Below are 15,734 nucleotides of genomic sequence, written 5' to 3' on the forward strand. Positions count from 1 at the left end.
GTTTGTTGTTGTTGCTCTGGATCTGGAGAAATATTTCCTGTTGTTCAAGAGGCTGGGGTTTCTTCATCTTCTTTGTTTCCTTGCAACTAATGGACACGTTCTCGCTCGTTCCAGAACGTTCCAGTTCCATAGGACCAACCCGCAGAACCCGCTCAGCATCAAGGAAAGGGAGAAAGGTCCTATTGGCCACTGGGCGCTAATTAGGGGCGGGGACTTGAGTCGCGCTAGACGGAGGAGGCGATCCTCATTGGTTAGAAGGTTCCAGTTCCTTCCAGAAGCTTCTGTAGTGATTGGCAAAAGAAAAAACGCCGGCAGCCGCAGCCTGAGCTGGCAGAGTAGCTGTAGCGTCTATTCTTTGTTGAGTTGAAGACGGAGAGTCCTAGGTTTTTTTTCCGCCTTGTTTTTAAAAAAAAGTAAGTAACGAGCGTAAGTGTTGGCCTTTGTTATCACCCGAAAGCAAAATGCGGTGCTCTAATAAAGGCGTTGTTTTTTTTTGAATATTGTCCGCTGAAGGCAGCATTTTTTTTCCCTTCTATTGTGTGTGCGTATGAACTTATTTTCAATTTATAAATAACTGTTTAACGAAGAAAACGGGCTCGCTTCACATTTAGCCCGTGATGGCTGAAATGATTCAGTTATGGCTGATATGGAATTGTGAAGATGAGGTCTCTTACTGTGAATAAATCCTGATCGCAGCACCTTTTTCTTAAGAGATCCTGCATTATCTTTCAGTGACCTAATTTTATTCTTACTCGTGCTGGTGTGAATGAGTGTTTATTTCCTTACCTTTTGAGCAAACTGTAAGGATCTTTCGACGTTTGGTAGGTTGGTTACGGGTTTTTGAGCGCTTCCTTAAGTCTTTTCAGTAACGAATGTTTAATTGAAGACTTGAGTACAGTGTGCGGTGTGACTTCTTTCAAAAACCAGTTCATAAAACTGACTATAACGATTCACCACTTCCTTTTCATCCTAATTTTGTCGATCCCTGAACGTTTTGACTTAACGTGCTTTCCTTTCGTGGTCAACGAGTTTCGTTCCAGATCGCTCACGTTCCTTTGCAAAGAAGGAACACTTAACAATGTATCTCTTTTAATGTCGGCAAAAGTAATTCCTAACTTTATCGACCCAGCCTGGTGGGAAATATCCAAGCTATGGCTCAAGCGAATCGCACTTTCAACTTGCAATGAATCTCTAAGATTATTAGAACAAGGTAGAGTTGTAGTTAGTGCCTTTCTCGGCTTAGAATGCGTTCCTTAGAACGTTCCATCCTTGACCAGTCCTCCAAATCAATATAATACAACAAAAACTGTAAATGAGCTGCTTGTGTTAATCTGCATTATCTGTGCTGCTATTCTGATGTACCCTTAAATTTTACTGTACAAGAATGACAGTTCAGCCCCATTGAGTGCAATTAATTATCCCACTGTTAAAATGACCTTAAGTGTTTGACTTAATACTGTTCAAAATGTATGTACTTTTTAAATCTTAAACAAATGAGGGACTTCTAACTAAATTTCTTAATCTAGTTGATTTGGAACATAACTTTCTACAACAGAATTCCCAGTTGGTTACATCTGGCTAATGAATAATACTGTTTAGATCAAAGTCTTGTTCACAAGGTTGCTCCTGTTAAATCCTTTCACTACACAGCTGGAAGCTGATTATGGATAGATGTTAAGACTTTATTATCTGCTAGAAGTAGGGAAGAGTTTGAGGTTACATGCTGCCTGAATGTCATTAAGTGCTACTTGATTCCTGTTGGCTATTAACTTTTTTCTGAGACTCAAAATTACTGCAGCACTGATCTAGTTTTTGTGCCAGCTCTAGGAAGTAAATAACCTAGGGATGTTATCTTGGTTTTTTGTCTTGTCTCATCAATCCTGCCTCCACCACATGGGTGGTGAATTCCACATCATTACTGTTCTAATCTGTCCAGATTCTTGTGATTTTTGAATAGCTCTTACCTTACAAGTTTAATAAAATGTGAGGCTGGATGAACACAGCAGGCCAAGCAGCATCTCAGGAGCACAAAAGCTGACGAATCGGGCCTAGACCCTTCATCAGAGAGCTCTCTGATGAAGGGTCTAGGCCCGAAACGTCAGCTTTTGTGCTCCTGAGATGCTGCTTGGCCTGCTGTGTTCATCCAGCCTCACATTTTATTATCTTGGAATCTCCAGCATCTGCAGTTCCCATTATCTCTGATACCTTACAAGTTTGCCAGCTTTGATAGATACAAGCAAAGAGCCATGATTGTCATTTTTTTTAAAAACTTCTCATTACAGACAAAATGTCTAAGGGACCAGCTGTTGGTATTGATCTTGGGACAACCTACTCCTGCGTAGGTGTTTTCCAACATGGAAAGGTTGAAATTATTGCCAATGACCAAGGCAATAGAACCACTCCAAGCTATGTTGCCTTCACCGATTCGGAGAGGCTTATTGGTGATGCAGCCAAGAACCAGGTGGCAATGAACCCAACTAATACTGTCTTTGGTGAGTTTCATGAATGTAGTGACTTTGATACCAGGAAGTCTTTGCTGTTTACTGCATATATTTGCTGGCACTGCAGTACAGGATGCACCTATAGTTTTTGATTAAAGTTATGGTTCAGTTTGTTCTTGAAGCACTAATTGGAGTTAAGTTTGGTTACATAGGCTTGTTAACCTAGTTAATAGCATTCAAATTGTCTGGGTAGACACTAGGGCTTTAGGACTGCAGTTTGGGTAATGCCATCCATTCAACTCAACTGCTGTTTTAACTCTTACCTTTTTGGGGTATCAACACAAGTTTATGTCCCAGATTAGAAGTGTATCCTTCATTTCCTGGAAATGGGATTAAAGACTTCTTTATTAGATCCCACATTGTACCAGCCTTGGGTGACTGTGTCCTAGAGTTTGTACATTCTCCCTTTGTGTGGATCTCTTTTCCAGAAGCTCTGGCTTTCTTTCAGTCCAGGAATAAGCCAAGTAGTTGGATTTGCCATGCTAAGAATTGCACTGCTGTGTCCAGGGCTATGCAGATTAAGTGGGTTAGCTTTGGGTTTTAAAAACTCCCATATGGGATTATGGGAATGGGGTGGGTCTTGGTGGCGTTCTGTCCAAAATTTGTGTAGATGCAATGGATCAAACAGTCTATCTGCACAGTAGGGATTCAATAATGCATGGATCAGTGCCCTGCCCCCAGGCTTTTATCAAGAACTGTGGAATGACCTATTGTGTGCCTGAAAAGATTGTTACTTTCCCTATTTTAACTTTGTTTTAATATGGATGAATTTCAGATGCCAAGCGCCTGATTGGACGCAGGTTTGAAGACACTGTAGTTCAGGCTGACTTGAAGCACTGGCCTTTTGATGTAGTAAATGATGGAGGTCGTCCTAAGGTTAAAGTGGAATACAAGGGAGAAAATAAGTCTTTTTACCCTGAAGAAATTTCATCAATGGTGCTCACAAAAATGAAAGAAATTGCAGAAGCTTACCTTGGAAAGGTGTGTGAACTTGTGATTAAACCCTTACCTTTAATACTAACACTAAATTTCCTGGCCACCTCTGAACATATCTTTAGAATCTATTTACTTTCAATGTGGTTAAATTGAAGACTATAACAATTAGAAACAGGTGAGTAGTTAACTAGGGTGGACTTAATTAATAACAAATGCATGACCTGAGTTGTATTTACATTGATCTGTAAATCCAAGAGATTCTATTTTCTACACCTGTAGACAGTTATGACTGACTTGCCAAGGCATGGTGGCTGTGGTTAGCACTGCCTCAGTGCCAGGGACTGAGGTTCTATTCCACCCTTGGGTGACTGGGGAGTTTTTGTATTTGCCCTGTGTCTTTGGGTTTCCTCCCACAGACCAAAGATGTGCAGGCTAGCTGGATTGGCCATACTAAATTGTCTAATATTCAGGATGTGTAGATTAGTGGGTTATAGGGGGATGTGGCTGTGTGGGATGTTCTGAAGGTCAGTGTGGACTTGTTGAGCTAAAGGGCTGGTTTCCAGTTTCCACACTGCAGGGATTCTATGAAGGTGCAATGTAGTTGAGATGTTTCACGCAAGTTTTTATTTAGGCTTTTTGTTTGCTTTGCAAGTAACATTTAAGAAAAGGGACTTTCTATTTTGCTCAAGGTAGAAATTGAAAGGGAGCACTTGGAAATTGGCCACTGAGCTAGGAAAAAGCATTGGCACTTAGCAACGGAGCAGAAAATAGTTCATGCCTAATGTTACTATCTCTGGGTCAAGAGGTATAGGTTTTGAGTCCCAGAACATGCAAAAGGTTTTAACAGTCTAACCTAGACTGGGGACAGAATAGGGTAAAGAGTCACATGAGGACTAGATTGTTAGAATATTGCATGGAAAATGGTCTTTAAGGATGTGAAAGAAGCTGAAGTTTTTACAAGCTGGTAAAAGCTCCATCACTGTTTCATACTGAACAGTAACTTTTGAGGGGAGATTTAAGATATGAAGGATGAGTAACTTTTTTAAAGCCAGGATGGCTGACCTTTCTGGTCAATCCAAGTATCTGTTAGTTGCTAAAAATGTGAATACAATGTTTAACTGGACCCAAAGGTAGGATATATTAATTTTTAGTCATTGATTTGACTTGTTAATGGAGTTTGCTATTTCATCTAGTAACCAATAAGTGGAATACTGCAAGAAAGTTAGGAACATCTAACAGGTTGGGTCTAACTTGAGGTGGGAGACTAGGTGATCAGGGGACTGTGTGGAAGGCAGTTGGTAATTGGCAGGGTCCACGGTAGCATTTTATTCACTAAAATGCTTTTGCATGTATGCTATTTTTAGATTTTCACATCTTCATGTATGAATGACTAGTTGCAGAATTCGGAAGTACAGGTTGTACACCACTAAATGATCTGGGAATGGTGACAATCTTATGTACAAAGGTACTGTGTTTTAAAACCACAGGTGCAAAGTAGAAAAATAAAATTCAGTTAATATTGTCATTAGGATAGTATAAGCTAAAGATTAATTCAATCACTTCAGCTGAAGCAAACAAATTTCACCACAAATATCACTCTTTGCTCCCTTAGACAGTTACCAATGCTGTTATTACTGTACCTGCTTACTTCAATGATTCTCAACGCCAGGCAACTAAAGATGCTGGAACAATTTCTGGTCTTAATGTTCTGCGTATTATAAACGAACCAACAGCTGCTGCCATTGCTTATGGCTTGGATAAGAAGGTATGTTCCTGTGCATATATTACATAATGCACAGATTTTCCAAATTCTTTATGCCATGTAGCTTTGTAACAGCTTTAGGTCAAGTAGCTTGTTTATCATGAATCAATTTTTGTTTAGATGTGACTTCTGACCAACTGCCGAGGGAGCGATGCACTCTAATACTTTTTAGGTGAAATGTTAATCCAAGAGGCAGTCTCACTGGAAGTGAAAAGTCCTGCAGCACACTGAGAAGCAGACAAATCCTTCTCTAAGTGTTTAGCATATTGCTGTTGTGGGAACTGGAGTGCAAATTTAACTTGTTTCCAGCACATGCAGTGAGTTTCAAATTGTGACTGAGTATCCAACCAGCTGTCTGAAAGGTAGCACATTGGGTTCCAGGAAGATCCTACTGAAGACCCATTATAGCTGACTTTCTGTGCTGATGTTATTACTCAAACTTGTCAGAATTGTGATCCTTTGGACAAAACTAACAGATCCTTGAATACTTTACAGAAAATCAAATAAAAGGCAATTCAGAAGAGCAGAGTTTGAAGTAACTAATAGACGATCTTTCCACCCCACCTTTTTTGTTTGAGATGGCTAGAATCCAAGTCAAGTAGAGATTCTGAAATTGGGTGGGAGGAAGAAATAAATTGGTTAAAACTTGACTTGCAATGCAGATCAAGACTTCAGTCACCTACTCAAGTTGACAGGAACTGGGTAAATGACACCTGGAAATACTAAACTGCCAATGCTGGAGTTGAGAGAGTGTGGAGCTGGAGGTGCACACGTGTTTTCTGAAGGGTCCCAACCTGAAACTTCCCTGCTCTTCTGCTCCCTGGCCTGTCATCCTCCAGCTCTGCACTTAAAGGACACCTGGGACTTGTTACATGAGCCTTGCCATTTAAATGAGAATCAGGAGACTGGTTGGTTGAGCAGGAAGCTGGAGTCAGCTTATGCACATGGAGAGCATAAATCAAAGTTTTTAAAAAAACCAAAAGCACTGGAAATCAGGAACAAAGTTATGGAAAAGCCCAGCAGGTCTGACAGCATCTGAAGAGTTAATGTTTCTGGTTTGACCTTTTTTCAGAACTGTTGCATAAATCAAGGTATCTGGTTAGTGTGAGGCAGCCATTTAGATGAAATCCTTTTAAGGTGGTGACTGTGGGGGAGTGAATGACTTTGACAATGATTGCTGATTTTTGTTCAAAGTTGATCAATCTGCCTGACAAACAGGTGTTCTCAGCCAGCAAAACCAAGAATGGATGAAATTGTCTCAAGCAGGCCATAGGATTTTATTTTGACTAGTAGCAGAATTCATATTGCTTTTAAAACTACTTCATTGGATGTTGGTGTTAAGCAGTAAAAGCAACTTTTTCTGCTTGTAGGTTGGTGCTGAAAGAAATGTTCTGATTTTTGATCTTGGTGGTGGCACTTTTGATGTCTCCATCTTGACCATTGAAGATGGCATCTTTGAAGTCAAGTCCACAGCTGGTGACACTCACCTTGGTGGTGAGGACTTTGACAACCGTATGGTCAACCACTTCATTGCCGAATTCAAGAGGAAGTACAAGAAAGACATCACTGACAACAAGCGAGCTGTTCGCCGTCTCCGCACCGCATGTGAGCGTGCCAAGCGTACCCTGTCATCAAGTACGCAAGCTAGTATTGAAATTGATTCCCTGTACGAGGGAGTTGATTTCTACACCTCCATCACTAGGGCACGATTTGAAGAGCTCAATGCAGATCTCTTCCGTGGCACACTTGACCCTGTAGAGAAATCCTTGCGAGATGCCAAGCTTGACAAGGCTCAAATCCATGACATTGTACTAGTTGGTGGATCCACTCGCATTCCCAAAATCCAGAAGTTGTTGCAAGATTTCTTCAATGGCAAAGAATTGAATAAGAGTATTAACCCTGATGAAGCAGTTGCATATGGTGCAGGTAATCTACTTTATTTTAAAAACTGTTTACTGTTTCAGTTTAAAACAGTGCTGGGGTTAGCCTGCAGTAATGAAAGTGACAACACTAACTTTATTTTCTCCCTTTCCTACTAAGAATGACTAATGATTAACTTGAATTTTGTTTTCTATTTTCCCTAGATAGAAAGTACCTAGTACCAAGTGCTAGAAATGGCAACATTGTACATTCTTTACTGTATTTACTTCTGTACTTGAGTACATGAGAATATAGCCTAATTGTATGAACGTTGGGGGAGTTCATTAGTCTGTCTTAGATGTAGTACTTTATCTTACCTTAATGACTAGCTGGTATAATGGGGAGGCCTGTTAAAGATCTCTCTTTTTAAAGAACAAAATAGTTGCATTGTCTTTCAAATTTTGAAGCAGTAATCTTGTCTTGCATCTACTTTTCAACTATTTTCCATTAAATGTCTTCAGCTGTGCAGGCTGCTATCTTAGCTGGTGACAAATCAGAGAATGTGCAGGATCTGCTATTATTGGATGTAACACCCTTGTCACTGGGCATTGAGACAGCTGGTGGTGTAATGACTGCCCTAATCAAACGAAATACCACAATTCCAACAAAGCAGACGCAGACATTCACCACTTACTCTGACAACCAGCCTGGTGTGCTCATCCAGGTAAGAATGCAATGGCTTTAGAAATGTATAAGGATTACTGTGACTTTTTAAAATCTTGCACACAAATGCCTATTGTTCTCAAAACAAGGTGCTCAAAATAACAAGCAAATGGGTCTGAAGTAGAGATGACTGACAAACCTGATTTGAAGAAGTGGGTTTCAAGGGGCAGGTGCAGCAAATGTTGAGACCCAGATGGGTTTAGAACATCACCATGTGAGGTGAAGGAAGGTGGGTGGAATATCTGTTCTCTTACCAAAATTAGATCATTTTGGGATGATGCTCATGGGATCAGAACATAGGAAATATTAGTTGACTGACTTTAGGTATGAATATAGGAAATATGGCTACTAAGGTTTCTGTTGGCACTAAAACTGGTGGTGTACAGAAAGGGGGTTATGCCTGTACAACAGGACCTTGATCCAGTAGGCTGAGGAGTGGTGGTTGGAGTTTAATCTAGAAAGATGTGGTGCTGTGTTTTGATTAGGACAAATCAGGGCTGAACTTCTTACACAATAGTAAGATCCTAAGGAGTGTTGCTGAATAGAGATGCTGGAGCGACTTGAAATTAGTCACAAGTAGGGTGGTGAAGGTGTGATTGGTAATGCTTGCCTTTATTGGTCAGTGCACTCTATAGGAGTTGGGAGGTATAATACACTAATCAGGTCACTTTTAGAGTACTCCTTTCAATTCTAGTCTCCCTTCTGTAGAAAAGATGTTGTGAAACTTAATGGCTCAGAAGATTTTAAAGATGTTGCCAGAGTTGAAGGTTTGAGCTCTAGGAAAAACCTGAGCAGGCTGGGGCTAGACTCCCTAGAACACTGAAGGCTGAGGGTGGCTACCTGGAGGTTTTAAAGTTGTGATCGGCATGGCTATGGTAAATAGTCTCTTTCTTGGGTAGGGGAGTCCAAAACTAGAGGGTACAGACTTAAAAGGTGCCCTTTAGGTCCCTTTAGAGGGTGGTATATTCATGGAATGAACTGCCAGAGGAAGCAGTGGAGGCAGGTGGAAATACATTTTAACAGAACCCTGCAGGGAGTAGTTATGGGCCAAATGCAGGCAAATGGGCCCAGATTAATTGAGGATATCTGGTTGGCATAGACATCTGTGCTAGAGGGTTGGCTTCCATGCTGCATATCAGACTGGGTGAATGACTAGGTGGGCAGTGGGATGGTTTTGAAAGTGACCAAGAGCAGAATGAGGTTTTAATCTGATACTAGGGCAGTTTTTCCTACCATACTCAACTGTAGTTGAGTTTCAGATCAGTCATCAAGCTCGGCTCACTTTTAGTATTAATTTAGTTGTACAACTTTGGCATTCACTTAGCACACTAATCACAAATGTGCCAACATTACAGCCGGCCTACTTAGACTGTAATCTGGAACAGAAGTTGACTCTGCAGCTTGCTCTAGCATTTAATAAGATCATGGCTGATCTGACATTGCTCATCCACTTTCCTGCATTTTCCCTGTAATGTGTAACCCTCTTCAATTAATCAGTAGCCTTTTGGTCTTAAAGTACATTCCTGCAGCATCTCTGTCCAAGCCTCTTAAGAATTCTATACCAAATCTTCTGTATCTGAAGTCTCATTCACCCATCTGCACCAAAAATACAGGTCTGTTTAAGCTCAGATTTGACAACTCCACAGTCATGAATTTCATGACCATTCAAAAACCCCCTTCAGAATGTTTGCAGTCACAAGAATGACTGTCTCTCAATGGCACAACCACCTTCTGAATGACATTGAGTGCTAGCCTGTTTCATGCAACAGCAATCTCTCCGTGACAAGGATTAGCCTAGTGAGCCATCTCTATTGCTTCAGTGAAGTAAAATCCTTGGACTGAAATAGCATACAGTGCTCCAAATCTGGCCTCACCTGTACCTCTTGCAATTGTAAGATTTGCCCTATTTCTTGGACTCCAACTCCCTTTGAAATAAAGGACAACATTCCATTAGACTTCTTAATTACCTGCTCCCATTTGGGTGCTAGCTTTTTGTATGTGAGTATCCTAAAGTCCCTTTTTTCCTGTTGGCAGCTTTCTGTAGTTCTCTCCACTTTTTAGTGCATCTTTGCAAACTGAATTGGATTTCACATTTTTAGATATACTTCCTCTGCCAGCACTTTGTCTGGTTAACATTTGAGGTTCATTCTACCTTTCTCTGAAAATTTTTGGCTACAGTATATTCACTCCTTTCTCTAAATCATTAACACGAGTGTCCTTGTCTAGTCTCAGCTGCACTACAAACCTTCCTGGTGAGGTTACTAACTAAATGCTGAGTTGTCCATTCCTGATTTGAATGATGGAACCACATTTCAAGCCCTGCTGTGAAACTGAGCAGAATGTTAGCAAGTTTTGAGAAGACTTGTAGCTCAGGTTGAGGTTCTGTATGTGAATTTGCTCGCTGAGCTGGAAGGTTAGTTTTCAGATGTCTTGTCACCATTTTAGGTAACATCAGTGAGCCTCTGATGTGCTGGTGTTATGTCCTGCTTTCTATTTATCTGTTTAGGTTTCCTTGGGTTGGTGATGTCATCTCCTGTTCTTCCTCTCAGAGGATGGTAGATTGATTTGGGAGCCCACGTGTTTGTTGGAGTTCTGGCTGGAATGCCATCCTTCGAGGAATTCTCATGCGTGTCTCTTTGGCTTGTCCTAGGATTGATGTGTTGTCCCAATCAAAGTGGTGTCCTTCCTTATCTGTATGTAAGGATACGAGTGATTAGTGAGTCATGTCATTTTGTGGCTAGTTGATGTTCATGTATCCTGGTGGCTAGCTTTCTGCCTGTTTGTCCAATGTAGTGTTTATCAGTTCTTGCAAGGTATTTTGTAGGTGTTTGTTTTCTTGCTTGTTGTCTGTATAGGGTCTTAAGTTCACTAGCTGAATGTACCTGGAGATGTGCTTTTAAGTGGGACCTAAAAAAGGTTGACTTCCATTTTGGGACAGCACTATGGAACATTTTAGTTAATTCCTACATTGTACTAAACAAACAGGACTTGTCTAATAACTTGCAAATACACTAGTTACTGACCTGTTTGACTGGGGGTCACAACTTTAGCTGTTGAATTAAAGGAAGGATTCATGTACAATGTGTGCGCATTCTAAAAAGATGCTTATGTGAATGTATCTATAACTGATCTTCTTAATTTAGGTGTTTGAGGGTGAGAGAGCCATGACAAAGGATAACAATTTGCTGGGCAAGTTTGAGCTGACTGGGATTCCACCTGCTCCACGGGGTGTGCCTCAAATTGAGGTGACATTTGATATTGATGCCAATGGTATCTTGAATGTGTCTGCAGTGGACAAGAGCACTGGAAAGGAAAACAAGATCACCATCACAAATGACAAAGGTGATTCACTGCATGAACTTAACACTTCAGTTTTGCATCTCCTCTCAAACTGCATTGAGCACTTCCTCTGAACTGTAAGGAAGTCTTATTGCTCACTCTAGATGTAAGCTTGCTTTGAGTCAAACACCTTTCTGATATGAACTAAAGTTAGCGGAATTCTAAGAAAAAGTATGCCTATTAAGAATCTTCCTTTTCCAAACTATAGTGTAAAGTCCCACTGACAGCAATCTGTGCTGCAGATGACAGTTTTTTTAAAAAAGTAGTTGCCTTTTGTCACTGATCACTGACTTGTTCCAGTTTTTGTTTTAAGAAACTAGTCTTGAAGAATCCAACTCTTTGGAATTTCACATTCTATGGTGCTTGCTATAATATGGCTGAATATAAAGGGGTTAAATTTTAATTCATGTATAAAAATGATGCACATAACATCCTGGTTATCTTAACAGGTCGCTTGAGTAAAGAAGACATCGAACGTATGGTCCAAGAGGCTGAGAAGTACAAAGCAGAGGATGAACAACAGCGTGACAAAGTTGCATCTAAGAATTCTCTAGAATCCTATGCTTTCAACATGAAGGCTACCATTGAGGATGAAAAACTCAAGGGCAAAATAAGTGATGATGACAAACAGAAAGTTTTGGACAAGTGTAATGAGGTCATTAGCTGGCTGGATAAAAACCAGGTAATGCAAGACAGAAGCTAATCCTTTTGAAGCATGGTTATCTCACTAACAGTCATTGCAGAGGCCACTTGGTCCAGCAAGTGTGCAGTGGCTCTCTTCAGAGTAATCTACTGTCCCATTTTCAGTGATTGCAACCAGAGTTTTAGCCCATCCAATGTTTCTTGCTGCTACAATCAGCTGTTTCCACCTCCCAAGTAAATATTTGACATTCCTACTTGGTGTATTTTAAATATTCCCATAACTCTCTTCTGCAAAACCCTTGTTTCCTTGAACGTCAATGCAGACAGCTTTCCTTTTCTCAGCTGAGCATGCTTCTCAGCTCTGACCCCTGAAGTTAAGATGGCTGTCTGTAGTTGGAGTAACTTAATATTTCATCTTGAATATGGATATTGCCATACTTTGCAGTATGTAGGAAAATTGGGCTTTAACACAAGCTTGGTGCAGACAGCAACATTTAATAAAACCTTATTAAAACTTGAACAAAATATTGTCTCAGGTGGATCATCTTTGCTGTCAAATGTTCCCATTAGTTGAGCTATTTGTCTCCAGTACCACTAAATGAGCTGACATCCCAATGTGACCTGTCTCATTTGCCAGCATATGGCCTATAACCCTCAACCCTGTAATCATGTACCCATTCAGATGTCTCTTATGGTGTAATTGTACCTGCTGGCCTCCACTTCCTCTGGCAGTTTATTCCGTACACTACACAGACATTCCAACTTGCACCATCATCAGTCAAACAGTGAACTTGTGCCAAGGTTTGCTTTCATGCTGTGTCTGACTTTCCTTTGAAGGAGCTATGCACCTGCATGATTGGTTAACTGTAACACTCCCCAGGGCCTGACCACTTGCAAGTCCTGTCATGGTTTATCTTACCAACAATCAGCATGTCACACTTATCCAATAAAACTACATCTATCACTCTTTAGCCCATTGGCCCATCTGTTAAGCACCTTCAGTGTCCACTACACCTATTTTGGTGCAAAGTTCAAATGTTCTGCTTTGTCTGGCTCTATGGTAATGCTGGGTTATTTCCTTGCTCCTTTATTGGCAATGCTGGAAAAAAGCAAAGCACTAATATTTTTGCTCCATTCAGAACATGCATATGTTGAATTGAAATGAACTTGAGAAATTGAGCTTAACTTGCTGTTATGCTGCATCATAAAACAGCTAATTGAGTTACCAACTCCATGCTTCTGATAACATATGCAGATTAACATCTCAGATGAAGTAGTTTAGTAGTGATGTTTTCATACTACAAACTGGCTTCTTGTGATGCCAAACCAATGTAGTCTATTGACTCTGAATTTCAGGCAAATGTCTTCCTCTTGGAGGAATACTAAAAGTTTACCAAATGCTAGTTCTGTAGGTATGAATTGGTGTCCTCAATACCCCTTGGTTAAATATACACATCTTTGTACAGTGAAGTCAGAAAATAAGACTAAAATTAGCAACTAGGACACTTTGGCATGAAATGTTTTAACAATATTTCACAATCATTTCCCTTGTTGCTCATGTACTAGGTTGTTCCCTGTTTGAAATATTGCATGGGGATGTCGCAGCAGTCTCAAGGAACTGCCTAAACCTAGGAGTGCAAAAGTTGCTGGAAAAGTTCAGCACGCCTGGCAACATCTGAATGGAAAGAGGTTAACATCTCCATTCTGAGGAAGGTCACCAGACTAGTCTAGGCCCAAAGCATCAGCCTTCCTGTTCCACTGATGCTTGACCTGCTGTGTTCATCCAGCTCTAAACCTTGTTAACACCAAAACATTAACTGTTATCTCCCTCACAGATGGTACCAGACTTGTGAGCTCTTCCAGTAACTTGTTTCTGATTTGCAACAACCAGCTCTAAACCTTGTTAACACCAAAACATTAACTGTTATCTCCCTCACAGATGGTACCAGACTTGTGAGCTCTTCCAGTAACTTGTTTCTGATTTGCAACAACCATAGTTCTGTTTTATAGTGCAAAAATTAAGCAGTTTGAAGTGGCACAGCATGTATCCTGGTTTTAGGACTTGTTTTAATCTCACTTTACCAAAAGGCTCGGTGGGTTTTAATGAGGGATTAACCAGAGCATGTGTAATTGCTTGTAGACACTTTTCCATCCACATGGCAAAAGTGTCTTCAATTCTTCAGTTGAGTTTCAATCCTTAAGCCTAATTTTAATCACTTAATGATCAGTTGGTACTAGCATATAATGAGTGCTGTTGCTGACTTGTGAAATTGTTTTCTTATCAGACTGCAGAAAAAGATGAATATGAACATCAACTGAAAGAAATAGAGAAGATCTGCAATCCAATTGTCAGCAAACTGTATCAGGGTGCTGGTGGCATGCCTGGTGGGATGCCAGAAGGCTTTCCTGGTACTGGTGCTGCTCCTGGCAGTGGATCCTCTGGACCAACCATTGAAGAAGTTGACTAAAAAAATGTACAGTAAGAATCAGACTGGAAAATGGATGTGTATTGTGAAATAAGAATACAAAATGTACTCTGATGTAACTAAACATGGTGTAAAAGTTTCAGGAGACTGAAAAGCTGCTTAAATTCCAGTTCAAAACTTGTCTTCTAATAAAAGAGCAATACATATACCAAAAGTTGTTTTCCTTCACGCCTAACTTTTTATCTCATCTCATCAAAAATGACAGTAGAAATTGTACAACAGGCTTAAAGCCTCCAGTACTTTTTATAATCACTTCTCATGTGAATTTGGACAGAGTGAACTGGCTTTAAGAGCTTGATACCTAAATGGGATCCTGTACTCCAATATCTGGGCATATTTGTAGCAGAATTTGACAATCTCTCCAAGAGAGCTGGGCATTTTCTTTCTAGACAATAAAACCTACTGCACCTTACAAATCAATGCCATATTTGATATCCCTTTATCTAAACTAAGCAAATAATAAATTGCAAGTGTCTAACTGTTAGAACCCAGGTTCCAATCTCATCATGAGGGGCTTTTCTAAATACTTAGTTCTGTAAAACCATAGATGAACTTCACCTGAACCCCTTTTTAGATCAGTCATTTAATGATGCTTTTTAACTGTAATTAACTTCTGCAAATGCCTTTGCAGCTGTTAATTTGTTGGCTTGACCAGAGCCCCATTTACTCTTTGTAACACAACCTTTTCTGTTGCATCTATTAACATTGAGCATTGCTGATCCTTCCTCAATTATAGTAATGACTTCAGCATACTTTTTGCATTTGCTTTCCAACTATCACCAAGTGTATCCCTTCATGCAAGGAGCAAGATGAGAGCCTTAAGTACTTGCTACAGAAGATGATGAGCTCTGAAAGTAAGCTTGAGTTGACTCCAATTTTAAAATATTCTCCTCACCTCCCCCTTTCACACCACCTAACAACTCCATGTTAGCAGCTTATGGTCTGGTTGTTCAGTCGACTGCAATGTTTCCTCAGCCCCTCACCTACTAAGATATGCCTTCACATTGGTTTACACACTGGAAGAATTTTACATTTTCCACGTTATTCTTCTCCCACTTTCTTCAATATACATAATATCCACAGCAGACCTCCAAGTGAAGGAACTCTTCATCTTATCTCTAGAGCTCAGTATTTAGAACTTGTGATCGTTGGATCTACTTGAGTTTACAAATTTCTCAGCATTATTGTGTAAAAGTTCTACTTTAGATGTTCTCTTCACTGGCATAGTGGTAGCGTCAGTGGGTTAGTCTAAAATGCTATGGTTATGCTCTAGACATATCAGTTCATAAGTCGTCTCAAGTCTGACCCAAAGGCAATTAAAAAGCCAACCTCATGAATAACTTCTGACTGCCAGAAATCAAATTTCACCTAAGCTCTTCTAGAGAAGGAAATTGTGTTTTTTTTTTAAAAACCCAGTCTGCCCTGCATCTGACCCCAGTTCCCCCACCATGTGTTTGTCTTAACTGGCTTTTTGGTAATTGAGTG

General features: G+C 40.3%; 1 protein-coding gene across 1 annotated transcript; it reads left to right on the plus strand.

Moving 5' to 3' along the window:
* Window positions 1-277: 277 nt before the first annotated feature.
* Window positions 278-14,403, plus strand: LOC125466922 (heat shock cognate 71 kDa protein). The gene is made up of 9 exons (XM_048562103.2): window positions 278-413; window positions 2,283-2,492; window positions 3,277-3,482; window positions 5,050-5,202; window positions 6,570-7,125; window positions 7,581-7,783; window positions 10,926-11,124; window positions 11,571-11,803; window positions 14,049-14,403. Exons 2-9 carry the CDS (start codon window positions 2,288-2,290, stop codon window positions 14,229-14,231), a joined length of 1,938 nt encoding a protein of 645 aa, XP_048418060.1. The 5' UTR covers window positions 278-413; window positions 2,283-2,287; the 3' UTR covers window positions 14,232-14,403.
* The last annotated feature ends 1,331 nt before the right edge of the window (window positions 14,404-15,734 follow it).

This window comes from Stegostoma tigrinum, chromosome 32 (assembly GCF_030684315.1).
Source record: "Stegostoma tigrinum isolate sSteTig4 chromosome 32, sSteTig4.hap1, whole genome shotgun sequence".
NCBI lineage: Eukaryota > Metazoa > Chordata > Chondrichthyes > Orectolobiformes > Stegostomatidae > Stegostoma > Stegostoma tigrinum.

Bases quoted from the DNA above. Each gene is read 5' to 3' on its own strand.
- LOC125466922 (XM_048562103.2), top strand. From the start codon at position 2,288: ATGTCTAAGGGACCAGCTGTTGGTATTGATCTTGGGACAACCTACTCC. The intron at 3,483-5,049 runs GTGTGTGAACTT...TTGCTCCCTTAG, and splicing joins CAGAAGCTTACCTTGGAAAG to ACAGTTACCAATGCTGTTAT. The intron at 7,784-10,925 runs GTAAGAATGCAA...TTCTTAATTTAG, and splicing joins AGCCTGGTGTGCTCATCCAG to GTGTTTGAGGGTGAGAGAGC.